General features: G+C 34.7%; 5 protein-coding genes across 5 annotated transcripts; 3 read left to right on the top strand and 2 right to left on the bottom strand.

Moving 5' to 3' along the window:
• Positions 1-933: 933 nt before the first annotated feature.
• Positions 934-2,312, bottom strand: LOC108195511 (senescence-specific cysteine protease SAG39-like). The gene is made up of 2 exons (XM_017362476.2): positions 1,818-2,312; positions 934-1,733 (listed from the first exon to the last, which is right to left on the bottom strand). The coding sequence occupies exons 1-2, from the start codon at positions 2,248-2,250 to the stop codon at positions 1,141-1,143; spliced, it is 1,026 nt and encodes a 341-aa protein (XP_017217965.2). The 5' UTR covers positions 2,251-2,312; the 3' UTR covers positions 934-1,140.
• A 704-nt stretch (positions 2,313-3,016) lies between these two features.
• On the bottom strand, positions 3,017-8,344 carry LOC108194182 (probable polygalacturonase). The gene is made up of 5 exons (XM_017361099.2): positions 7,706-8,344; positions 6,338-6,458; positions 5,019-5,267; positions 4,376-4,529; positions 3,017-3,937 (listed from the first exon to the last, which is right to left on the bottom strand). The coding sequence occupies exons 1-5, from the start codon at positions 8,117-8,119 to the stop codon at positions 3,412-3,414; spliced, it is 1,464 nt and encodes a 487-aa protein (XP_017216588.1). The 5' UTR covers positions 8,120-8,344; the 3' UTR covers positions 3,017-3,411.
• A 2,697-nt stretch (positions 8,345-11,041) lies between these two features.
• Positions 11,042-13,304, top strand: LOC108194095 (photosystem I chlorophyll a/b-binding protein 6, chloroplastic). Its single transcript, XM_017360995.2, has 5 exons — positions 11,042-11,198; positions 11,317-11,490; positions 11,885-11,922; positions 12,229-12,743; positions 12,923-13,304. The coding sequence occupies exons 1-5, from the start codon at positions 11,149-11,151 to the stop codon at positions 12,941-12,943; spliced, it is 798 nt and encodes a 265-aa protein (XP_017216484.2). The 5' UTR covers positions 11,042-11,148; the 3' UTR covers positions 12,944-13,304.
• Positions 13,305-13,500: 196 nt separating this feature from the next.
• Positions 13,501-15,917, top strand: LOC108195504 (pollen receptor-like kinase 3). Its single transcript, XM_017362469.2, has 2 exons — positions 13,501-15,000; positions 15,101-15,917. Exons 1-2 carry the CDS (start codon positions 13,650-13,652, stop codon positions 15,670-15,672), a joined length of 1,923 nt encoding a protein of 640 aa, XP_017217958.1. The 5' UTR covers positions 13,501-13,649; the 3' UTR covers positions 15,673-15,917.
• A 388-nt stretch (positions 15,918-16,305) lies between these two features.
• On the top strand, positions 16,306-21,823 carry LOC108196873 (uncharacterized). The gene is made up of 6 exons (XM_017364350.2): positions 16,306-16,656; positions 16,887-16,994; positions 20,601-20,762; positions 20,838-21,009; positions 21,329-21,402; positions 21,484-21,823. Exons 1-6 carry the CDS (start codon positions 16,390-16,392, stop codon positions 21,562-21,564), a joined length of 864 nt encoding a protein of 287 aa, XP_017219839.1. The 5' UTR covers positions 16,306-16,389; the 3' UTR covers positions 21,565-21,823.
• The last annotated feature ends 5,908 nt before the right edge of the window (positions 21,824-27,731 follow it).

Below are 27,731 nucleotides of genomic sequence, written 5' to 3'. Positions count from 1 at the left end.
TGGATTATATTATTCATTTGGATGGTCTGAATTAGAAACAGAAATGTAAATTTGTAGGGGGAAAAAACGTTCCTATACGAAATATTTTAAAACAGTAATGTATACATATGAAAATTATGATTTTCTATTTTATAAATAAATTTCTATCATTTAAAATTTCATGATATTAAAATATAAGGAATTTTCGTCCCCGTTTTTCAAACGATTATTCATAATAATAATTTAAATAAAATAAAAACTAAAATTTATCACTTCCATCATACCATTTGATTTAAACCCAAAAAAAAATGGTATTTACTAGTATCTTGTTTACATACTTTTATCAATAATAACATCACATTTTTTATTAGTTTAATCTTTAATGTGCTTGTAAACGTGTACTTCGTGTTTGAAGGTATTTTTCTTTCCCCTAAATATTTTACATAGAGTTTTATTTTTGAATAGTTTTGAGGAGATTTTTTCGGTGGGTTATCTTTTCAAATATTAAAGACAATATTTTAGTTGAATAACAGGAAACACCTACCTACTTTCGATCAAATGATATATTTTTTTGAATAAGAGAAATTTTGTTTTTCTCGAATATTATATCTTCGATTCTTTGTATTAATAATTAAAAAAAAAGAGACACAAATTTAGAAAGGCACATATTTTTGAAATTATTGCATACCAAGCATTTCAGATATATATTACACATCAAATCATCCCTAAAATTCACATATCTGTATTTTAGTCTCTTTTTGCATATATGGTCATCTTAAACAATCACAATAAAAATTGTCTTGCTCCATGCAGTATTAAGAAAATTAATCATAGATATGTTAGGTATATTTCAGCTTGCTTGGAGCATTTGTAGTGGTGATTGGCCTTTACTCGGTGGTATGAGGGAAAAGCAAAGATGAAAACATGACAAGTGGGGAAGATAAAGCCCACTGGTAGTATAAACTAAAGTAGCATATTTGAGGAACTTGTATCATTTTTCAAGATTTATGCAATAACAGCAGCAAAGTTCTTACATTGTACCAATTCTTAACTGAAGTATTAACAACCATAAGTTGGACAGGAGGAACAGGGTAACTGAACAGGCATATACATAATTACATGAGTGGTGATTAGTGATAATCACCAATTTCTTCCAGTTTTTCAGGCAGTGGGATAGGAAGCCTGCATTGCAATACCACAGAGGCCTTCCTCAGCGGCTATGCCTCTTTGCATCCTTATGTAACCTTCTTCACCCCAACTCGTGCCCCACGAGTTCTTCACTAGCCAATACTTGGTTCCATCCGCGGCTGTGCCATAGCCTACAGCAGTCACTCCGTGATCTAACTCAGTTCCACACTGACCTGTAAACACGCCACTAGAGTAGAACTGGAAGTCGGAACCACTAGCATCAATAGCAACTGAGATTGGTTGATTTGCAACAGCTTTCAGCAGTGCACTCTCACTATTTGCAGGCACATCCTCGTGTCCAGTTATTGTAGCTGCATGATTTGCTTCTTTGTTGGCATTGCATGTCCCATCAGTTCCACTGTAAGGGTAGTTTGTTTCAGTTGAAAGGCCATGGTTTTGCTGGATGAAATCAAACGCATTGTCCATAAGACCACCCTCACAGCCTTGATCCTCACCGCTAGTATCACAATCTACCAATTCTTGCTCGGATAGAGAGATTAACTTGCCAGTTTTAAGCTGAGTAATTCCTTCCATAGCTGCCACAGCTGAAAACGCCCAACAGCACCCTGTATTTTAAGAAAAAAAAGTTAAAAGAATGCTCCAAAAATTAAAACAGATTATAAATCATGACATACAAACTAAAGACTTACCACACTGGCCCTGGTCCTTAATAGGAGTAACTGCACCTTTCTTTCTCCAGTCCATGCTAGATGGCACTGCAGTAACATTTTCATATCTGAATACATTTGCAGTTGTGGCGCAGACATGGCTCTTGAATCTGTTTCTTGACGCTGTAAACTCTTCATTGGTAAGATCTGCAAATTCATTGACCCCTAGTTTGTATGGCCTGTTATTTGCTTTATTCATTGCCTGGATGTATTTGAGGTTCTCTTGGAAGATGGTAGAACGCCTATTTTTCTCATCAACTGTTTTGTACACACGTCCATAACTTGTCATCCATTGCTCATGTGTCTCGGTCATTGATGCCTCATTCAAAGAACGAGCTGCAGTCAGAGATGCCAAAACTCCGATGGTAAAGAGCAGAGCCAAGACTATGCACTGGTGCTTGACGGTTAAAGCCATTAAATTTAATTATGGGGAAAGATAGATGTTTCAGAAGTATTGCGAGTTTATGCATTCTAGCACTGGAGTTGGGCAATTTATAGGCAAACAATAAAACCTCTGTAGCTAGTTTCAGTGATATGTCAAACTTGTTTTGCTCATTAGCGTGCCAGTAAATCGGGGGTGAATCAGACATTGTTGAATAAACATTTGGAAACGTTGTTGTGCTTTACCCGTTGGTTTGATTTCCTACGAAATAAACTTTGCCAAACAGCTAAACCAAGCAGCTAAACGTGTTCACATGTGAGGTATTTGTCCATATTGTATGTGAAAATCTATTCACATGTTTTAAATATTATATTCAATTATTAATAATTTTTGTTTGATAATAATTATCATTATATCATTATGAAAAGACATATTTTGATTAGAATTTTATAATTATTATTATACTATTATGAAAAGACTTTTCATAGTGATTATGATTTTATAATTAAAAAGCTCAATACTTGTTAGGATTTTATAATTATTATATTATTATTATGAGAGAACTTACCGATTTACAATTTGAAACTGCCTTCCAATAATTTCAATTTGTATGCATTTAATTATAGGTTTGGGATGTTATAAGTGTTATCAGGAAGTGCCAGCAAATTAGTATAAAAACCCAAAAATTTCAATTTATATGCATCTAGTTATAGGCTTGGGATGTTATAAATGATATCATATCGACCCAAAAATACCAGCAAATTGGTATACATCAATTACTTGCTTGTGCTTATAAAGGCTCAAACACTTTATCTAACCGATTGGGATATTACAGTTTAACCCTCAATTGTATAATGATGATTGTTTAACCCTCGATAACAATAATTGTCTTGATACTTGATACCTGTATACTCTGTATTGTGTGTACCACAAAGAGTTGAAAAGTGAAACATATTTGATTCGAGAATACAAACAAGACTGGTTAAAGTGTCCTCTAAGAGCATCTCCAAGGGGCTCTCTAAATGAGCTCTTAACTTCAAATTTAAAGAGCAAGACAAGAAATAGAGCTCCAATACACCATTGGAGCTCCATTGGAGATGCTCTAATACGCCATTTTCACCAAGAACAGCATCACTAAAGAAGGAAGTTCCATGACCACTCTCTGCAAGGCAATGCCACCTAAAACATATTTTATCAAAAACTGTAATCTATATCCGACACGTTTTGGGATGTGGACTTCTCCACAAGCTGTTCATTCTCATCATACAAATCAAGGTTTTTGCAAGGAGCGGGGTAAACAGATCCTATTACTCGGCCTTGAACATAAGCACACTGGAATATGTGCTTCTTCATGTATGTGATTCCCACTGACATATCCTGGAAAGTGATGTTTCTCACAGGAATATCTTCACTTCCCTGTATCCGAACAGGGACGCGGACTCCCTCTCCATGGATTGATGTGTAACTAATATCCCGAAGCACTGGGACAGCCTTGGGATCGTATTCTCCGTTTGGGTGTTCATTATAATCTGTCTTGATAACAATTCCAACCCGAACGTCCTTAAATGTCAAATTCCGATAGCAAATATCTTGAACATATCCTCCCCTCCCAGCAGCTGTCTTGATACGAACTGCGCGTCTTGAATTCCAAAAGAGGACATTCTCCACTGTGACATTTGACACTCCACCAGACATCTCACTTCCTATTGATATGCCGGCACTGTTATTCGTCAGCCAAAATAGGCTTGTGTTATAAAGGAAGGAAGAATGATGTGACACACTACACGATACCCTACTGGAATACACCGACACAATGATGAGTTTGTCCGCACATTTTGTGGTGACTTCACTCCTGTTTGCAAGACATTTAATAATGCTTTACGACTTTATCACATTATGATAGATTATATAATATATTATGACATGGACTCGTGGAGAGGAGAAGTTGCTCGAGATAGCATTCTTTTGACAGTTAAGATTTGTATGATATGTGTTGTTTCTTAAAGGGTTGCTATTAAATCTTACAAGCAATTGTGCCAATGCACAACCAGATTCTAGATGTCGTCCTGCTAATACCCGCTAAGTGCTGTTAATGCCTGGCATTTGTGCAACAGAAACAAAGCATGCATGAATTTTAGTTTATATGACAGCTTTTTACCTGACCATGGAACGGACTACAAGGTTTCGGATATGAATGTTTTTTGATGGTCGTCCATATGAGATACCATATTGATCCCATCCACTCTTAATAGCAATAGCATCATCCCCCACACTTATATATGAGTCCTCAATTAACATATCTTCACATGAATCTGTTCTGACCATCACAAAAGGAAGAACTAGCATTCAATAACAACAAAATAGAAATATGATATTGAAGCATAAAATATTATGGAAGGCTTTCACAAAACTTTTGCTTTCAAAAGATAGTCAGCACTTTGTGATGCTGTATATGCAGAGATTGACAACAATATTTACTGAAGCTTAACCCATTTTAGCATTGAAGAATGATTTCTAGACTTCTACAGCTATTTTACCACTTGTAAGTAATAAGCTGCATAAGCTTCAATAAGTATTATATGACATGAGGAGTTGCATACACAATTTGGAAGAAATTGCAATTCTGAACATAGCACATATTTATCTTTTAGACACAAACTTAGATTATCATAAGCCACTACTAAACAAGAAAAGTGAGCAGTGAACTTCACTACAAAGTGAGCTAATTAGGCATAAGAGGTCATGGTAGCTAATCAACAAGATAAAATTAACGGAACAAGTGAACAACATAAAGCACTTACCAGGATCTATACCATCAGTATTTGGAGCTCCATAGATTGGGGCCAGGATTGTCATATTTCTGACTGTTATATTCTTGCAGTCATACAGATGGAGAGTCCAAAATGGAGAATCACGCAAAGTTATGTTAGAAATTAGAATGCCACTTGACCACATAATTTGCACAAGCGGGCCTCTAGTGTAATTTAAAAGTTTTCGTCGATATTTTATCCACCATGATTGACCCTGCCCATTAATAGTACCATTATGCCCTGTCATCAGAAGTAAAATACACATAATCAGAAGTTCAAAAACCAACAATCACAATCATCTGATCAATGTAGTGCATGCTCATCTGATATTTACCAACAATGTTCATCTTATAGAAGCCAGACATAGTTAAATGTCCACGTGTATATGCATGCATACTAATACTATTAAGCGTGTCTCAGAAATGACTTTTATTTAAGCAGGTTCTGATATGCAAATTTAACCTAAACGCCCAGTGGCACTATGAGAAATCCCATTGCGAGTTCCTAGGAGTTCATCCTGATTATCCAAATGACTTAAAAAGTATTGCACACCAAAGTAGACATCTACAAGATAAGTGCTTGTGCGGCACATTGAACTTTTATTCCCTTTTGCAAACTGGTTTGAAAATCTGATTTCTTGATCAAATATAATTTACTGATTTACTTCATTGCAGATCAGAGATCAGTAATAAAGAAGATAAACAGATACAACTGCTTGCTTACCATAAACCTCCTATTGCAAGGATATGTATCAATAAACACAACTGGAATGATTGATGACTTTAAAGGTGAGTACATTCTTGAGGCCAAATTCTAATGCTTATTTGGTAGGAAGGAGTGGACTGGTACTTAAACTATTAGGTAGACTTACATGTATAATTCTGTAGCACAGTCCAAAGAGCAATTTAAAATAACAAAAATTCATTTTTCCATCCACTAATACCCTTCACATATCACAAATCTTAATGTATAGTGTTAGAATACAATATGATCTTGGTAAGCTCTCCTCCCAACACCTTGAGGTTTCAGGAGAACTTGTAACTTAACATATAGAATTAACATCTATCCATTCGCACACCCTTCCTCTAACATCCTTCTTATATTTGTTCCAGCCCCGCCTCTACCCTATCCTTCTAATTAACTGTGTGTGTGTGTGTGTGTGTGTGGGGGGGGGGGGGGGGGTGTTTATGTTTGAAAAAAAAACATGTCAATATTCTTGGTTATCTTTTGTGCCAACTGCCAAGACACTTGCTGCAACTCGTAGTACAAACACTAAAGCATTTGCGAAGAGTGATGGTTACAATGCTAACCTGTAATTACAACATCTCTAAGATTTTGACCATGTATTAGACTGCCATATCGGGGACCAGGATGCTCACGCCCATATCCATACGAGGGTAGTGGAGGCATTAGAGGCCAGTATTTCTCATCCTATTGAAGATAGAGATAAGAAAGCCACATTAAGAACTATTATAGCAGTTCATTCATACTTGTATCAGAACACATACATATTCCAACACAAAAAAATGCATGTAGTGACAAATAAAGCATAAACATATATCTCTTCATAAAATTAATTATCATCTAATCAGAGCAAAGGATACATATAAAATATTCTATCATCACGTAATGATGACTTTAAATTTCTCTGACTGGCTGTAGGTAAAAACATCACCAAAGCAACTTGGTTAGGCTTAATTCTCTCACCTGTTATTATGTTTTAGCACAACAAGACAGCTAGACTTAGAATAGGTGAAATGACAATTTGTTAGATAAGCTTACTAAATTTGATATTGATCGGTCAAAACGAAGAACTTACCACAAAAACAGTCATCTTATAGATATTAGATGATGCGATTGATATGAAGATGGAGGGAAAAGTAGGAGAGAAACTAAAAAATTAAATCATGGTTTCCCTTTAAGATTGAACACGCCTTGAATTTATAGTTGAGCTGATGTCGAAGAACTAATCAGCGGTGTCATAGATAAGTTGCATAATATATTCACAGATGCAAAATGTAGTCATGATTGCAAGTAAAACTGAACACACATAATATTCTCAATTAAACTATTAACTAGCTCCAAACTTTCGTTCATTAGTATCTGTAAAATGACAATAAAAGCTAAGTTAATTGACGGAGGCAGTAAGCCTGACATGGAAGGAGGGACAAAGAATAATAGCTTTACCTAGATGAACCGATACCTGCATTAAAGTACACAGTAAGTTTAGTTAGGTGATTGACACAGCTATAAAATTAATTTATGCTGTTGAATATTAACCCCCTATTATTTACGCTAATATTATATGCTTCCAAAACCTGACCTATTGATAACATTATAAATATCAACTTCCTTTTTAATGCAGCTTGCTTTAAAATCCTAATTCAAGTTAGAAAATCTCTAGTCACAGGAGAATAATTCTAAACCAGTTACAATCAAAAAATTCCTGAAATGCAACATGACTCTACTAAACAGATGCCAAGCTTTTCCCGAACTTTCACAGCAGAAAAAACATTAAGTTGCGTGCATCATAATGCACTATGAGAACTCTGCATTAGAACCCTATCCCATAGATGCTAAGCTTCAAAGCAGTACGATTGCATATCCAACACAAGTACACTAGTTAAAAATAGAAGTACAAATTCGGCGATCCTGTAAGAAACAAAAGGGTGACTCACATCAATGCCAAGTATAACAGCATTTTCAGCGAGAAACAAAGTCATATGACTCGTAAGATTAAACGGTGCCGTAAGCCATTTCCCGGCAGGCACATTAAGCTGACCCCCACCCTTCTCCGCAAGCTTCGATATCGCAAACACACCCCTCTCAAAAGCCTCTGTATTCAAACTAACTCCATCACCAACCCCACCAAAATCCACCAAATTAAACACAAATGGCCGGAATTCCGGATTATCCGGCCACTTTTCCGGTGACCGGGAAACTAAAAACCGATCAACAACATTCTGTCGCCAGAAAAACACGGAGGAGAATGCGAGAATCCATAGGATAGTGAAGAGAGTTGCGTGAGGTGAAAAAAAGGTGGTGACCCGTTTGAGAATACCGGGTCGGGTCGGGTTTTCCATTTCTGCCATTGTTCAAGAAATAGAGTATAGAATGAGAGAGTATGGTTGAATTGGAATTGATATGAGTGCATGACTATAATGATAAAGATGATGAAAATGATATTGGGGAATGTGAAATTAGGGTTTGGTGAAAGAGGAGAGGGTGGAGTGGCCATGTCAGTCAGTTCAGGCGGGATTTTGGAGTACAGTGGAAGGGAAGAAAGAGAATGAAAAAGACCTCGGGGGCGTTTAATAAGGAAATGAAAATGGATTTTACGATCTCTCAAAAAATATTTTTGGAAGAGAATTTATATCAAAAATTGCAGTTCATTAAAAGGAGAGAAAATAGAAAGATATTGTTACTCCTATCAAATGAAAATCAGACTTAATAATACGGATTATTTTTTGATTGATTGGATTGATTGAAAATTAATAAGATGATTAATAAAATAATAAAAAATTTAATCTTTTGACAAGTTATGAATATGGATCGATTAATCATCGATTTTTAAAATGAAGATATCAATTTAAAATCAAAATTTTGTTGAAATTTTTATGGTCGAATTGACGAACCTCAATAAATAATTAGTATTTATTTTCTATAAATTTTTGAAAAATTGAAATATAAATTTTACATTGGAATAAATGTGCTAATAATATATCAAAAATATTAGACTGGGCTTGGATAATATATACTCAAAGTCCAAAAATTAAAAATAAATTCATAAATAAGTCTGCACACTCTGATTCTATGAATGAATCCATACCATACATCAGTCCACAACTTATAATCAAAATCAATCCAACGTCATGGGTTACATTTAGGATAATTCGATCTTTTTCCTGCAGCCAGGGACTGCAAAATGACAACATGGCTAGAACAAAAGTGCTTAAGCAGGTTAAGCTCATCATTGGGTACTGGCAGATCTGCTTTCATAATACTTACTTAGTATTAAAGTGCAGGTTTTAAAAGCTAGCAGTTAAGTTTGTATCTGTTTCAGGACTGCTTTAAAAGTTAGCCAAGTGATATCCAGAGTAGTTCAATTTCCTGTTCTATAAACATTAAACTCATTATGTGGAAAGGGAGGATACTAGTAGAAGTTCTCTGATAATTAATTTAATGGCTGAAAAATTAACACTCTAGCTCGTTATCTGCTTGTAAAGCTGAGATAGAGTCTGGAGCCTTGAGTGTGCTGATATGCATGAGCTAAATATAACTCAAAGCTAACAAAAACAAAACAAGTTTTCAAAATATATAAGATTACTCGAAATGTAAAGTTTCTCATACCTATACCTGTTCAACACTGTTCAAATATATTTATTTTTTTGACATGGTTCTCCCCATTCTATACCTGAATATAGGAAAGAACTAATCATAAATGTCTCAGCCAGTGTTGTGAAAAGCGCAAATCGGTTCTAAGCGGCAGGAGGACCTTCTAGCGCTTAAGCGGTAAAGCGGACGCTTAAGCGGAATTTTAAGCGGGTCAATAAGCGGATTAATTAAATATAATTAAATATTTAGTTATAATATTAATATATTTAAAAATAATATTATGTTGTGTTAAGAATATGCATTTTTAATATTTTTGATAAAATATTTTTTTTTAAATTTTATAATATAATTATAGTTATATTATTAAAAAAATTAATATTTCAAACAAAAAATTTAAAAAAAATTAGCAAGTCAACATCATTTTGACCGCTTAATTACCGCTTAATCCGCTTAACGACCGCTTAATCCGCTTAATTGTCCGCTTAATTTTCAAAAACGCTTAATTTTCCGCTTAATACAAAATCGAAGCGCTTTAGGGCCGATTCCGCTTAGGCGGCCGCTTAATCGGCCGCTTAATGCGCTTTTTACAACACTGGTCTCAGCAGACGCATTAACAGAACAAAGTTTATAATGTACATCCACATACCAGACGTGTAATACAAGAATCTTCCGATTCAATATCATTATCTGTAGTTGTGTATCCTTCAAATGCCTCACCTGAAATCATTAAAATTTTAGATTCAAGAGCAGAAAAGTTAATAGACTGCTAAACAAAATTTATTTAATTGCAGAAAAAAATAACAACATGCAGCTACTTTGCATTTCAGCAGCAATGCAGCATACAACCAACTCCAAGCACACATTAAGACTTCTATTATTTTAGGACGAAGCCTATTGCCATGTGGACTTACCAACATACCGCTAGAGCTAAATGTAGATTCAGATGCCACTGTCGACGCTGGAATAGCTAAGAATTTAAGAGCCATGCGTTTCAAATTCGGATATTTAAGCTCATTTACTCTTTTGCACGACATCCTCACTAAGTAAATGATACAACTCCGACTTTGCAGTGTCACTCTTTTCCTCTTTTCTGCACTCCTAAATAAATCATATTCCAGAGTAGATTTTTGGATCGGGTATTTGTCGGGTCGAATTATTTTGCTATGTCTAGCTGAACCGTGATTAAAAAATAACTAGGTTAGTAATTATGTTATTTTTTTTCAAAAAATAAATGACTTAATCTTGAAAATTAAGATAAGTCCAGGAATATAACAGGATCCTGGTATTATCAATTTTGTAGTTTGGTTTTTTATCTGCGAGTCACAGCTAATTAACTGGATTTTTATTACAGATGGACAAATAAAGAAATTTACTTTTTGAAAGGCAAATAAGTAAATTTGTATTGATATAATTTGCTCAGCAAATCTTGTGTCATATTAAATATAGAATAGAATGGATCGATCTATCATAAAGTACGTACATTTTTTAAGAAATTCTGCAAAGCATACATCTTGACTGCAAGAAAATCGAGCTGAGATGTTGTGAATAAGATTATTACAGTATTGTACTGTGTTGTTGTGCATTTGCTCAGTGAAAGAAATACAAAAAGGTGGAGGAAATGAGGTCCAAGTGAGTATATCCTAAAGCGTGTGACATTTAAATACCATTGGCTCATCAGATACATCCAATAACTTTACCTCTCAAGTCCCACCACAAAATACATGCTATCAAGTCTATTAGTTTGAGTGTAGTTTCTGTGGATATCAACCTCATAATCTGCAACAAAATGGCCTTAGCAATTCTTTCCAGTACTGCATTTTCGAGTCTTCGAGTCAGGTTAAAAATTCTTTCTAATGTTGTACATGTGAATTAGTTGTGAACTTGAGTAAGGTGATGCCTAATGTATACACCCTGTTAATTCTTGTTAAGGTCTTTATGTTTGTTGAATAAACAGGGAAGTACCGAGACAGAGTATTACAGGAAATGTTGGAAGATTTTCAGTGGAAGCAAGAGGAGGAGGAAGTCGTCTGAATGCCGCGAAAGGAGTTTCAAGTGTTTGTGAGCCACTTCCTCCGGATAGGCCTGTTTGGTTCCCTGGCACCACCCCTCCCGAGTGGCTTGATGGCAGGTAAATAAGATCTTTTGCAACTACGTTGTTTATTTCAATAATAAACATCTCTTGTAATTTAAATACAGTCCAATAGTATTTTCTCCTTGGCCTCGTTCTTCGTTGTAAATTGATTGGTATGCAGAACATAGATTTATGCCAGCCTACAATTTTCTAGACATTCTTGTCACTTGCTAGTTGCTACATTTTGAAATATATCACAAGCTGTGATCAGTCTATATCAAAATTGTTAAGGTAAAGAGGTGTATCCCCCAGTTCACAAAACAGAAAAAATAAAGCTGTACCATTAGACATTGAGTTTTGTTACATTCGTGGAACTCTGATATTGATATATCAGTAGCTTGAAATTATTGTATCATTCTGACAGCATTGTTCAATAATTTTGCTTTTGTAGTCTACCTGGAGATTTTGGCTTCGACCCTCTGGGATTAGGTAAGCAATTTCCTGCAGTTAGTTAATGCAATGAATTCAGTTATGGACTTGTGTGTGTAATTCATAAGCATCTTCAAAAATTTGCTTTTGCCTTTTGGAGCCTCGAAGAATTCTACATATACCAAATCGAAAATGTCTGTAGTTAGAACTTTAAAGCTGAAATTTTTGTCAAGGGTATTACAAATTTTCTGGTTTATGAAACAACCCAATTCTTCAGCCCTTTCTATTGCTTGCTGGCACAGCTTTAGCGACTTCAGATTATGCAATGTCTTTGCATTACTGAGAAAGTATAATATTCTCTTCAAGGTTCGGATCCTGACCTGCTAAAATGGTTCGCACAAGCTGAGCTAATTCATGGCAGATGGGCAATGCTAGCAGTTGCTGGCATTCTCATACCAGAATGGCTTCAAAGCCTAGGCTTCATCGACAAGTTCTCTTGGTATGAAGCTGGTTCTGTTAAGTACTTTGCAGACCCAACTACTTTATTTGTGGTTCAACTAGCACTGATGGGATGGGTGGAAGGACGAAGATGGGCAGATATAATTAATCCAGGGTGTGTTGATATTGAGCCCAAATTACCACACAAGAAAAATCCAAAGGCTGATGTTGGTTACCCTGGTGGCTTATTTTTCGATCCTTGGATGTGGGGAAGAGGCTCTCCAGTGCCTGTGATGGTTTTGAGGACAAAAGAGATAAAAAATGGGAGACTGGCTATGCTTGCTTTTCTTGGGTTTTGTTTTCAAGCCATTTACACAGGACAAAGTCCCCTTGAAAATTTGGCAGCACATATTGCAGACCCTGGCCATGTCAATGTCTTTTCGGTAAGCTAGTTCCAATTCCTTGTACCTTTATAATTAGAATTAGGTTTTCTGCGCTTAGTATATACTCTAATATATAAACAGATTGTAGAAGAACTTCAGCAGGTGCATGATGATATCAGTTCTTATTCTCTAGGATAGATAAGAGTTTAGACTGACACAAATACATTTTTCTTCTGCAGGCTTTTACATCACAGTACTGATTTATTGGTGATGGCAAAAGACTGAAGTATCTGCTCAGATTTATACTAGTATCAAGAAATTGTACATACATGATATAACATTGAATTTTTTAGAGATTTCATCTCCTCAAATTTTCATAGCAACAGAAACCATGAATCCGAATCAGTGAGGTCTGTGTACACCATTTGGAAACCGTGTTGTGACTATGTAGTTCTGCAAAAAAGACACACAGTAGAGACGGTAAGGTATTCTATTTTCCTGAACCTGCATTTTTCAGCAGTCCTGCGAAATGTAACTAGAACCATTCTTCTTATGAATCGAGTAACCACTGTAACTAAATTAGAAAAGCATATAAAATCAATAGAAATTGTTTTTATTGGCTGTCAAGGGGAAATGAAAATTTGCTAAACATAGTAAAGCTAATGGATTTTTCATAATAGAAGATGCTTTCCGAGAAGATCTCTGGTGAAGTTGACATAGTCAATCTAAAATTCTTCTCTTTCACTATTATCCTCAAAAAAATCTGGAGCTATTCTTAGATTCGTCTGAATTGGATTTTGCCAGGTAGCCCCATCACCAATCCTTCCCTCAACCAAATTCCATTACAATGTTACACCACCTAAGAATAAACAAAATAGAGGAAGACAACTCTCAGAGAGAGGAAATTCTGAGAGGTCCATTATAACTCTTTAGGGAAGAACAGCGGCTCAGGTGTTTTAGTAACACATGGCCGCTGTTCGTTATACCCATCTTTGCCTCTTTCTCATGCTTTTATCATTGGCTCCTTCCTCTCATTCAATATCGGAAGCAGACGCGCTTTTACAATTTAAGGAATCAATCACCAATGCAAGGGCTCTTGATTCTTGGAGACCGGGTACAACTCCTTGCCCTCTTCAAGGAACCAGTTGGGTTGGCCTCAATTGTGCAAAGGAACAAGTCAGAGCTATTTCTCTTTATAACATGGGGCTTGCTGGAAAAATTGATACTAGGCCACTGGAACAGCTACAAGGGCTTAAATTTATTAGCATGGCCAACAATTCATTTACTGGTCCAATTCCTGAATTTAATCGTCTTGCTGGTCTAAAGGGTGTCTACCTTACAGGTAACAAATTTTCGGGGGAGATTCCTTCTGATTACTTTGCGAATATGAAATCTTTGAAGAAACTTTGGTTGTCAAATAATGAATTTTCCGGGAAAATTCCTGAGTCTATTACACAGCTTCCTATTCTCAAGGAACTCCGCCTTGAAAACAACCAATTCTCGGGGCCAATCCCTCAATTAAAACAACAAGCATTATCTGATGTTGACATGTCTAACAACAAGCTTGAAGGTGAAATTCCCGAGCCTTTGCTGAAATTCAATGCAACTGCTTTCAAGAACAATACTGGTGTATGCAGTAAAAAACTAGGAATTAAATGCAGCGCTGCTCCTCCTCCTGCAAACTCCGGTGACGCAGCTGCCCCTAGTAATGTAATGAATCCAGCAGGTACACCAGGCAGTCAATCTTCACCACCCGACGAAGGCAGCATAGTACAAGCAAAATGGGTTGTTCTTGCAATTGTGATCATCCTCTTGTCACTAACCATCCTCTTTAAGTCCAGGCGAAATAGCGAGAAATTTGCACGGCCAGCCAAGGAGAATCCTGATGACCTTGTGCAAGTACATATTCCAAGCACCAACAGGGAAAACCTGAGCTCAACATCAAGAAACAGTTCAATGAGCCATTCAAGGCGAGGAGGCCAGGGAGGCAAACCAGTGAATGATCTTGTGGTGGTGAATGATGAAAAAGGAGTGTTTGGATTGTCTGACTTGATGAAGGCTGGGGCTGAGGTGCTGGGAAATGGAGGGCTGGGATCAGCCTACAAGGCAATGATGGAAAATGGATTGTGTGTGGTCGTGAAGAGGCTGAGAGAAATGAATCAAATTAAAAGAAACGCGTTTGATACAGAAATGAGGAGGCTTGGTGCACTAAAACACAACAACATATTGACACCATTGGCATATCATTTCAGGAAAGACGAGAAGCTATTTGTATCTGAATTTGTTTCTAGAGGCAGCTTGTTGTATCTTCTGCACGGTACAATCTACTAATCCATTCATTATCCTAATATCAAGACCAATTTATTAGTATTATGTGCAGTGTATGATATTCATAAAAGGACACTGATTTGTTTCAGGTGACCGCGGGGCTGCACATTCAGAACTAAATTGGCCAACACGACTAAAGATCATCCAAGGAATCGCGAGAGGAATGGGCTACCTTCATTCTGAATTTCCATCTGCTGAACTTCCTCACGGGAATCTCAAGTCCAGCAATGTTCTTCTCGACTCAAACTACGAACCCCTGCTATCTGACTACGCGATGTATCCCTTACTCAACAAGACCCCAACTGCTCAAAGCATGTTTGCTCTCAGGGCTCCCGAATCAGTTTCACTCCAACAAGTCTCTCCAAAATGTGACGTCTACAGTGTCGGAATCCTCATTCTAGAAGTCCTCACTGGGAAATTCCCCTCCCAGTATCTTAGCCACCAAAAGGGCGGAACCGATGTGGTTGAATGGGTCCGAACAGCAGCGTCTGAATCACGAATATCCGAATTGATAGACCCTGAAATAGCCGGAGCCTCGGCTGCTTCACTTGAACAAATGGAGAAATTGTTGCACATTGGAGCTGCTTGTACCGAAAGTGATCAAAATAAAAGGCCAGACATGAAAGAAGCAATCAGGAGAATAGAAGAGATACAAGTGTAAAAAGTTATTGGCTGCAAGCTGAAGATTCATAGAAGGGTAGGGGACAAAACACATGTATTTCAACAATCTTTGGAATTTCGACTTCCATTAATCAAATTTTTGAGAAGCCAGAGCTTTCGAGAGAATTCCGTATAGCTTATAATCCATATTCTTTGTTTGTATAGACATTGATAAATACATCAATCTCTACCCACATTGAATGAGAATGGCATTCCATCATGAAGAAAATGATCACTACATTCTTCAAACTTGCTTCACCAAACAAAATGGATGATTTTTTTAATTATTTTAATTAACTGACTAAAAGTAACTTAAATAAACGAGTCTTGCAATGTCATCGAAATTATATATATCAGTTTATATTAATGGTCGTATTCGATTGACATTTTAAAAAGTAAATATGTGAACTATGAAGTTAAGGGATTAAATTATTTCGAAGAGAAGTAGAAATCTCGAAACAAATCAACTTTTTATAAGTGTTTCTGGATTTTTTACGTAAACAAGTCAAGGAAGGTAGAAGCGGATTTTTTTTTGAAAGAAGCCATAAGCTTGGTTCGCCAAACAGGCTTCCTGTAATGTCCAAAATGTACAAACCAGGTATAAGAAAAAAAAAAAAGAGAGAAATAATAGGACTTCCACAAAATAATTATATATACAAAATTCGTGTGCGAAAAAGAGACAGCGAGGAGCGGATACTGAATATACATACAATTATATATGTATCGATCGGCAGCGAAGCGATTGCTCCGACTAGCGGCGGGACACCATACCCCCGGTAGCGAGATTATCGGAAGAAGTCGAGCCCTAGGTCCGGCAATATTTAAATGGCCTTCTCCCGGCCTGTGCACTAGCGCTGAGCCACCTCGGGCGACTGAAAACCCTAACATTCCAATCGCTAAAAGTAATGGTAGCAGATCGCAACAGCCTAGGGCGCAGTACCAGGACGAACAAGCTCGCGTTCTCAACGCCTCTCTTCGTCACGTGGTCCGTAATTTCTCTTCCTTACTCTTTTCATTTTGCTTATATCTTCAATTTCAATTCTATTTATATATTTATTTAGTTAATCAGATGCATTTTGTATCGGAATTTGTATGATAATGTCACTGATAGTCATAGAGTTTGATTTGCAAATAACAGCTTTGCTATTACTATTTACTACTCCAAGTCGCTTACTATGGTTTTGCTTGCTTTTTGTGTTTGTTTTATTATTACAGCCCAGGTTGGGATGGACAGAAGCTGCAATGGTTGCAGGTGCAAGGGATGTTGGCGTGTCTCCTTCTATTGTTGGAGCTTTTCCTCGGAAAGAAGCTGCACTTGTTGAGGTCCGTACTAAAATACAATGACCCCTGTAGATTGTTGATTGTGGTTGCTGCTAAATTTGTGTGATATATTATTTTCTTTTTTATGGCTACTTCATATATTCATTCTATATAAAGGTACATAAGGTATCAAATCTCGATGGAGTGATGATAAACCTACCCTTAGATGCCTGCCAACTAAATCCCAAATAACAAACTGAAGCTACTTAATGCAAAACATAGTTGACTCCATCTATACAAGAAACCAAATCTGATAAATATGTAGTCACTGCATAGAGCAAGATGGTAAATCGTAGGGTACCATGTTCTACCATATAACTAATAAACAAAACAATAATATTAATGATTGTTAAACTTGGAGGATGTTAATGATTAATTATAAGTGATGTTTAAGATTACTTATAAATTATATATTATATATAAATTTTAGTAATCAAAGGTATTATTTATGATTAAATTAAAATAGTTTTGAATGGTATTGGGGACCCCATAGAATGTAACTCGAAACCACCCTTAGATGACGTGGTCTACCCACTATAAGATATCACCCACCCTTAATGTGTTATCACTCACCCCGAGCATCAGCCCTACCCTACTCAATCCACCCGGGCCCATTAAAAACTCACTAGGGCTCCAACGGGTCCCAGGTAGGCCGAAGAGCCTAGACCCACCTCAAGGTCCATCCTCGAATCCCAAAACCCTTCTCCTTCTCCTTTATTACATTGGTTTGTATTTGATTTTTATTTTAATGGTTTGTAATGGAGTAAGATTTATATATACACACACTTTGTAAAATCAATCTAATAAGGTCACCACCTAATGTATAAGAACGAGAATTATATCATTGAAATCTAGTTATTGTAAATTTGTCTATCCGTAAACAATTAATTTTGTAGCCAATGAAAAGAATTACTTATATAATTTATTTTAGAATTTTGTCACCATGTACAGAGAACAATACAAATACAAATTTCATAATGTAATATTGACTTAATTGCATCGTGATGGTCTAACCTATAATTTTTTTGCACAAAAATGAATCATTTAAAAAACTTGACATATTATGACCTAAACTATTACTCCTTCTGTCCCGTTCGTTTTTATACAATTTCTATTTTGGGATGTCCCTCTCATTTCTATACATTCCAAAAATAGTACTCCTTCCGTCCCACTCATTTTTATATGTTTTTCCACTGTTCGAAAAGCACTTTAATGTTTATGTAAAGTATAGTTCTATAACTTAATTTTAAAATTTTCTTTTTCTGAATAAAAAATTAAATATTAAATTATTATTTAGAAAAAAGAAGTTTTTAAAATTAAGTTATAGAACTATACTTTACAGCATTAAAGTGTGTCGCGCGTCCCCGTCCCCTAATATATATAATTTAGGGGAACTGAGGGAGTAACCTTTAATAATATAAAACACTATTTCACTCACTACTTTTTCCTACCATCTCTATTCTATGATAATATAAAGCACTGTTCCACCCACAATTTTCTTCCACTATCTCAAATCTATTATTAAATATAAACTGGTCTCACCGCTTTACTCACTTTTCATCCAACTTTATTCATTTTTTACACCGATTCTTGGTCTTCTTGTCCAAACCCAATGTATATAATTTAATGGGACGGAGGGAGTAATTTTTTAGCACGTGATTGCATTTCGATAAATTTGACTAACAGATTTTAACTGGTTGGTGGTAAATTTGTCTAATTTATTTACAATCATTATTATTTCAAAAATATAAAAAGTTTCTTTCAAAAAAATAAAAAATTAAAACTTACATCACACCATTACTCATATAGTCATATGCAGAGTAACACACACTGACCCATGTATATACTGTTTGACACCAGAGGCTACACTAGTTCCTTGGCATCTGGCTGCCACCCATTTCTCTACCAAAACTTCCACCCATACATACACATGCTGCCTGTTACACACACAATAACACTCACACACCAACACACACACACACATGTTATATACACACACGTTGCCACACTGGAGCACACCGTTATACCGCAGATGATGCCTACTGATTGACGAGATAGGAAAGGAATCATGCATATGTAGCTCCACATGCTGCTTGTGCTCCGACAGTAAACAAAATCATTAAAGTGACGAATGTAGAAAACCTCTCCTTAGGTTTGTAGGATCCAGAGAGTCCACAGCCTCCCCCAGTCCACCCCATGCCGAACCTCCGAGCTGTAAAATCTGAAACATACCCACCAAAAGGGCGAGCCACAAAACCAGCCATGCCCCATTTAGGTTATCTGTGGGACTCGAACCCAAACTCCATTTACGATTCATTTTTTCTATCTCATCGGCTTTTCTTATTTCCTATTTCATCATATCGATTTATGTCATGTAGCAGCAATGATGCCAGCAGTTTGGAGCTAGATCAAATCTGTCACAATTTTTCAAATCTATATGGTTACTTCTTGTTCGGGCTTTTCACAACTTAATATACTGGCTAAAGAGAATGGAAGTAACTACTACCTGTCAAAGAAGTATTAAGCAATGACATTGTCAGTGGACAGTTCCACACCTTTATAGTATCCATACATCAAGACAAATATCCATGTCCAGTAGTTGGTGACAGCGTACCAGAACACCTGAACCTACAACACAAGTTTTTTTGGCATGTACAAGCTTATGTTAGCAATGTCTAATAGAGTCTAAAAAAAACATCACTCTTTTACTTGTGAGTGAACAAAGAGACAACAATAGAAATTACCGGGTCTTAAGATTTCTATGATTCTCCAAGCTTGAATTTGCCGTGTTTATGTCCATAGAACCCGCCTAATCCGTTGTGTGCATAGCCGCCATGACTGACCGTGTTCTTACAATGAACACCATATGATGTAGTATTCCTACTACACCAGATTCCATGTCCTGGAGAAAAAGGTTTGATTTCCGTCAAAATTGATTTCAATAGTTACGAATTAATATGCCACGATAACTGATGATAATTAATCTAAAACTATATTAATTCCAGCAGAGATCTTAGGATTTGAAATAACATATATAGACAATATGTCAATTGAACCAAAAAGATTACAAATTTGCCCCCAAACAGTTGGACAACGTTTGATCAAGTTAACTGAATGCAATCAAATGTCAAAAAAAAAAAAAAAAAAGGTTTATAAATTGTTAAACTTTATATAGGAAAGCCATATTTTTGTAAAAACAAAATAGTTGAGGCCAACAAAGTGCAATTAAGTATAAAAATGTATGCTAAATTATGATTCAATACAAATTTGTACAAATTTTAAAATAGCCTAAGTGATTGGCTCAGGACATTGATATATAACCTTTTCTTTATTATTGCGCGAGAGAACGATTTCTGCTAGCTTAAGGAGATGCATGATTTAAGGGAGATGTTGCAAAATAAGTTGGATAAAAGGAAAAAAAGTTGAGTATTGGGAATATCTTTTTGTCAATTGTGACGAATGATGATCACTTGTGTGTTTGTTCTTGTTTACTTCATGATGAAAAACGGAAATTTTTCTTGTTTAAGTCTATTAGTTTATATGCAATGAACTATATAATGATTAGCTGTATGTTGGTTTGGTCTATCCTTTCTGTTTATTGTGGTGCAGCATTTTATGGACGAGTGTTTGCAAAAGCTTATGGACATAATAGACTTGAATGAAGAGTTAAACAACTTGATACCTAGTGACCGCATCGCAAAGCTTGTCAGAAATCGCTTGGAGTTGCAGGCTCCATATATATCAAAATGGCCTCAAGCCCTCAGCATCCAGGTAGATATTTGTCTGTATTCCTCCTTCCTCTTAGTTATTTAAAGTTTGGTCTAATTTTTTTGTATATTATCGTAGGCACAACCAGTTAATGTCCCTAATAGTTTTAAGCAACGGGCAATGCTGGTTGATGAGATCTGGCATGCTGCTGGTGATGAAGCCAATGATATTGACTGGTATGTGAAACGTACCATTCTTGGTGGGATATACTCAACAACTGAGATATACATGCTGACTGATAGCTCTCCAGGTTTGTTTACACTGTTCGTTAGCAATGTTTTTGCTTTATGAGCTCTTCATCTCACATGTTTTTTATTTCGTACAGTAACAATAGATTTACTATAAAAACTCCATGATTGTTTCTTTTCCCAACAACTTCTCAATATTAAATGTTTCCTGTTGCCTTCTAAAATTTTAGTTAATGCAACAAATGCTGCAACGAGATTGTCACTTTGTATTGATTTTAATTGACATTTAGTTCTGTGATTAAACCCATGACTGGATGTTGTGCAAGTTAGAATCTAGGGATAAAATTGTGTTAAGAAGCCAATCTTGAAAACTTTTGACAGATTTCCGTGATACATGGGCCTTCTTGAATGGAAGAGTTAGAGATGCTTTTGATTTCAAAAAGTCTGTCCAGGAGGTAATATATATTTTCAAAATGAGTAGAGATTAGTGCTATACCAATTTAGATAGGGTATCAGATATTTTGATGATTTTGCAGGCACAGTATTTGGCTGAAGCAATTGGTGCAGGTATGGGAAATTCTGTACAAGGTTTTATGAACTCAGTCTTCAAGAAATGAAATGCAGGGATGACTTGACTGATGTCTCCACCAGTAGCCTTCCTCTTCCTCTTTTTTCGGAAAATAATTCTACCATGGCCTTAATTTTTAAATACTTATTAAGTACTGAACATTGTTGTGCAATGAGTTGAGAATTACAGTAGATGTTTCTTGTTACTCTATTTGTTAGCAGCATAATTGATGGCCCCACAAGTTTGGTCAGTGATGTGTGTAAATATTTTATGGTGATAAGCTGTTATATTAATAAACCTTGCAGATATTTACCACTGTTTGATATTCTCTTATAACTCAATATTTCCCTATTCGTTAAATAACACCCTCATTTATTGGGTGCTGGCCATTATAGCTGTGATGTAAAGGAGTTGAGCCTTTGTTGAGTTTTGACATTTTTTCTAAAACAAATGTCAGCAGTAAAGGTTAAATGTCTGAAAAAAATTCGGAGACAATCATAGGTAGTACGACATCTATATGAAGCTGCTTTTCTGTAGAATAGGTTTGTGGAAACCTGTTTTTGATGTGTAAAATAATTAAGAGTAACTCCAACCCAACACCATTACCAAAGTACCAAAATGGTGTCAATTTTGGTGTAAAAGTTACTCTAATGCAACACCAAAATAGTGTTAAAATTACACCAAATGAATTGGTTGACACCAAATTTGGTGTCAAGTGTTCATTTGGTGTAATTTTTACACCAAATTTGGAGTTTTTAAAAATGCCTACTATACCCTCACACTTATGAGACAAAACAAATTTATTCCTTTTATGTCTCATTAAACTTATTTTATCTTATGTTTTTTATTTTTCAATCATAATCATTATAAATTTTCTTTCTTTACCATTTAATTCACATTTTTTATTTATTCCAAAACTTCAATAAATTTATATTCTTGTATAAAAAATTAAATAATTAAGTTGTTCTCTTGAATTGGTTGATGAATATATAATTATTTGAGATCCTTGTTTAGTTAACTTGTTAAAATTCTGTGTTAAGCATTGATATTGATAAATATTGATATAAATAACTTAAAAAGTGAAGAATATTCTATTTTATGTGTAAAAAAATTCTTTTTGATGTAGGATATGGTGTTGATGTGTTGGAGTGAAATCTATATATCTATATAAAGGAAAATCCAGGGCGGCTGACGTGGCGTACTCAGCATTCCTCTAACTCATTTTCCTGCTTTTTAAGCCCCTCTATTGTATTACCAAACAATTGCTCGCACACTGATTAAAAGCTTCAGTTAAAACGTTATGAGGATTCCAAGAGGTCGTCATTAAGTTCAATAATTAACCTCAGTTATGATCTCCTGATAACTAGGACTCATATTGCAGTTGATGGCACGTTTTAGTTGGCCCGATCAATGAAAACGTAACATTCATTGTGCCATTATAAATACCTAGGCCTCTGCATGGTTGTTGCCATGACAAGATCGAAAGATTACATTCATAGAAATTTAAATTCTTCAAAGATGACGGCCTGGGTTTATACCGGATATGGTCCATTCGGAAGTGTGTAGAAACTCGAAACAGATTACAGTGTTCCAGAGATCAGTGATGATCAAGTTCTTCTCAAAGTTGAGGCTGCTGCTCTTAACCCTGTTCATTATAAGCGCATGCTTGGATATTTCAAAGACATCGACTCTGCTATACCCTGTTTGTGAAATGGCAGGGACTACTGTGGATTCCAAAATCTGTCACTCCAACGAGTTCGACTTCTCTCTTTGCAGTCATGCTGGCATCCAAGTAAATGATTCATGTTGATTGTTAAGTGGTTTATGGACAAGATGAAGGGGATTCAAGGACAATTTTCTGATCTAATTATTCTTTTGTGCGACAGGGAAATAGACGTCCAGCACATTACCGTGTTCTTTGGGCTGAGAACAAGTTCTCTGCAGATTCTATTTCAGTTTGCTCGTGAATAGCATGTTAAATTAAAGTTAATATATATAAAGTTGCTGCACTTTACTGGCTTCATTTTTGTGGCTTGCAGTTATGCCAGATGCACAACATCTGCTTCAATAGGTGAGTAGTAATATTTCCTGGTTCTATTTTCAAAAATTATATATCATTGTTGTCATTCTACTCGACTCCAGCCCACTAGAAACAGAAATCGAAGTAAAAGCCACAATTAAGTAACCCCTCTTTCTTCTCCTCAACTTGCAGTACAATTCTAGGGCTCGGTAAGAAATATTTGTCACTATATAATTAAATCATGCATGGTTGCAGCATGCATGTTCCAGGATATGATGTTGCTGGAGTTGTAGAGATTTGGTTGCCAAGAAGCTGCTTAATAAAATATACTAAGGTGACGAGTCAACTCCTGGAGTACTGCAGTTACTAATGGAGAAGGAATATACTGTTGATGACAGGAAGAATTATGGGTCTCTACAGTATCTACATCATGTTTGGTTACTCGATTTTTCTTAAAAAAATGAATGGATTAGGCACTCTGTCCTTTGTGAGCTTCTGTGCAAATAGCTATGTTGTGTCTTGTGTGCAACATACAGATAAATTTGATATTAGGGAAATATTAGGAAATTAGTTTATATAGTAGGTATATAGATATTATACAAGTGGTAAAGGATAGATTTATTAAATAAATTTTGAATTTAAAAATTTAGAAAAATGTAAAAGGGTCAAAAAATTTTGTTATTGATAAAAAATGTGTTGGTCCAAAACGATTTAGCCAAAAAAAAAATATTATTAGTGAAAAATTATGTTGGTCAAAATGATTTGATAACTCAAAAAATAATAAACCTATGGAATGTTAAAAAAAAAAAAAAGGGAAAGAAGGGGATACATTGAGAATGCAAGTGATGTGATAAAGAATATATGTTTTTAAATATAACTTGGTTCTTTTTATTACAAAATGTTTTCAATAACCGCGCGAAGCGCGGGTTTTACACCTAGTTTTAAAATAATGTAACTTTCACACCAAAATGGTGTTAAAATTACACCATTTTGGTGTTATGGGTTGGAGATGGTCTGAGCACCAATACAAGCACCTCGAATAATAGAGGGAAAATCAACTTAGAATCTCAAGGTGTGTCCACTCTCTAAGGATGTATCTTAATGGCAGTTGCAGTCTTGCAATACTCTATGTTCCGATGTACCTGTAAGAGTGTAAGGTATCTGACGATGTCCAGGTCTTTACTAGAAACAAGTAGAAGACAGGAGTTTCACCTCTTTTTATTTTTTTGTTGAACAGCATTCTTACCTATTTCAGATCAATTACAAAAAATATTCTAGGCCATGACGGTGACGGCAATACCACCATCAGTGGTTGTCACCGATTTCAATTTTCAAGAGCGAGTTAAATTACACTTCTAATTGGTTAGAATTCTTCCGAGGGTTAATTATCAAGTTGATCACTGAAGTAAACTTAATGTATCAAGTTGGTCACTGAACTGAAAATGGTATCAAGATGATCACTGAAGTCACCGTAAATATCAAATAAGTACCTCGAAATATGAGTTCAAGCATTAAGAATATGATTTATATAGTTTTACACATTATTTTTAAATATTACCACAACCAACTAAAAGGTTATTACTTCTAGTATTTATGATAATATATTTAGATTTTATCAAGTTTATTTATTATTTATTTTTATTATATAATTATTTTTTTTGTTTTAATTAAAAATAAATAATAGATAAACTTGATAAAATCTAAATATATTAGCATAAATACTAGAAATCATAACCTTTTAGTTGGTTGTGGTAACATTCAATAATAATGTGTAAAACTCTATAAATAATATTTCTATTGCTTGACTCATATTTCGGGGTACTTGTTTGATATTTATAGTGACTTTAGTGACCATTTTGATACCGTTTTCAGTTCAGTGACTAACTTGATACATTAAACCCACTTCAGTGACCAACTAGATAATTAACCAATTGTTCTGATAGTTGGGTTATTATTTTCGGGGAGTTCAAATATTATCTCAATGGTTAAGTTATTATTTTTTGAATATAAATCAATTATCAATCTATATAAAAGATTGAGGGTAAGCTACTTAGTCACATATTAAATCACTAAGATTGCGTTTATTAGGATGGAATGGAAGGAGGGGAGAATGAAATGAAAATATATAGAGAAACTTCATAGAGAAAGAAGAAAATATGAGACAATAATGATTCATGAAGAAGATGATAGGGAAACATGATGAACAAATGGAATGAACATTTCTTCCGAAACATGTGGAATAGGCAAAAAGATCACTGAACTCATGGTCAACTTGTAATTGGGTCACTGAACTCAAAAAGCTTGCAAATGGATCACAATACTAGATTTAACTTGCAGTCAACTCACTGAACCAATTAAGGCTTGCAATTAGGTCATTTAACGGAATCCGTTAAAATGAATAAAAAATAAAAAAAACTTTGAAAAAAATGTAAAAATTCGATTTTTTTTAAAAATTCTGAAAACTTTGAAATTGAAAAAAAGAAGTAAAAACTTCGAAAAAAATCTAAAAAATTTAAGAAATCGAAAAAATCTGGAAATTCAAAAAATATACCTAAATTTTTGAAATTAAAAAAATTTCAGATTTTTTTCTAAATTTTCAGAATTTTTTCGTAGTTTTAAATTTTTAAAATTTTCAGATTTTTTCGAAGTGTTTACATTTTTTTTCTTCATATTTTTAGAAAAATTACATATTTTTAAAAGTTTTTTTCAAAATTTTCAGATTTTTTTAAGTTTTCAGATTTATTTAAGAAAATCGAATTTTTATTTTTTTCCCGAAGTTTTTAAATTTTTTTAACGGATTCCGTTAAAGTCAACTAACACTTAACAGCACAGTGACCTAAATGCAAATTTTTATTAGTTCAGTGAATTGACTACAAGTTAAATCTACTGCTGTGATCCATTTGCAAACTTTTTGAGTTCAGTGACCCAAATGCAAGTTGGTCATGAGTTCAGTGATCTTTTTGCCTATTAGCCCGTTAGATATGTATTCAAATAGTTGGAATGAACATTTCTTCCGAAACATGTGGGTTAAATATGTAGTTCAAATAGTTAAAATGAAATGATTGAATTAATAAATATTTTATACGATTTCTCTAATCACTCTTAATTTATACTACAAATTCCATTTCATTCTCCATTCATTTTATTCCATCCAAGTAAACACGGTCTAAGGTTGTGTTCACTTGATGGAACGGAACAAAGGAACAATGTAATGAATTTATACTCTAATATGGAGTTGGTTAGAGAATATCTATAATTTTCATTATTTCAATCATTCCATTGGTACTATATTAACCAGAATTCTAACCCGTATATTTTGAAAGGAACTTTTATTCCATTTCCACATTAAGTTTCTTATAATTTTTATCTAAAGAAATTTAAACACGTTCATATTTAATACTATTATTCTATGCTTTCATCTTTTTTCCATAAAACTTCTATATGTTTTTTCATTACATTCTTTTTTCATTCTCATCGTATCCAAGTGAACATGGTCCAAGAGGGTCGTTGGATTATTGATATGGCCCTGGGTAAATGGAAATGAAAATTGTATCTAATCAAGCCTATTCCTATAACAATGTAAATAATTTATGTGGATAGGTACGGGATAAATGTGATAAATAATTTTATATACTCGTGGTTTTTTCTCAACTAGGTAGCATCTACTACTCCATCCATTTCAATTTACATGTCCACTTTTGAGGAAAAAAATTATTTCAATTTAGACATCCCTTCAACTTTCAATGTAAAATTATATTTACAAAGTCAATATTACTTCACATATCTCTTTTGTATATTTCATAGATTGACCTCATTTCACATATTATATCATTTAATATATTTAATTTATAAGAATTCATTATTCTTAAGCTATTTGAATTTTTGAAAGTAGACATCTAACTTGAAAGTTGAAACAGAGGGTGTATCTCTCTAAATAACAAATCAACCAACCATTTTTTTAATACAGAACAAATAAATATTATTGACTTTTATGAGTAAGATAAGATTCTTGGATTTTTTATTTAAAAAAAAAAATTCTTGGATTTAGCGCAAAGTTTTTTTTAACATTCTTGTAAAACAAGTCACAATTTAATTTTTCTTAACATTCTTGTAAAACAAGTCACAATTTTTTTATAAACATTCTTGTAAAACAAGTCACAAAATATGTAAGGTAAAAAACTATATATGTAGGGTAC

The sequence above is a fragment of the Daucus carota genome, chromosome 7 (assembly GCF_001625215.2).
Source record: "Daucus carota subsp. sativus chromosome 7, DH1 v3.0, whole genome shotgun sequence".
NCBI lineage: Eukaryota > Viridiplantae > Streptophyta > Magnoliopsida > Apiales > Apiaceae > Daucus > Daucus carota.
This window is presented reverse-complemented; position numbering and strand designations above follow the sequence as displayed.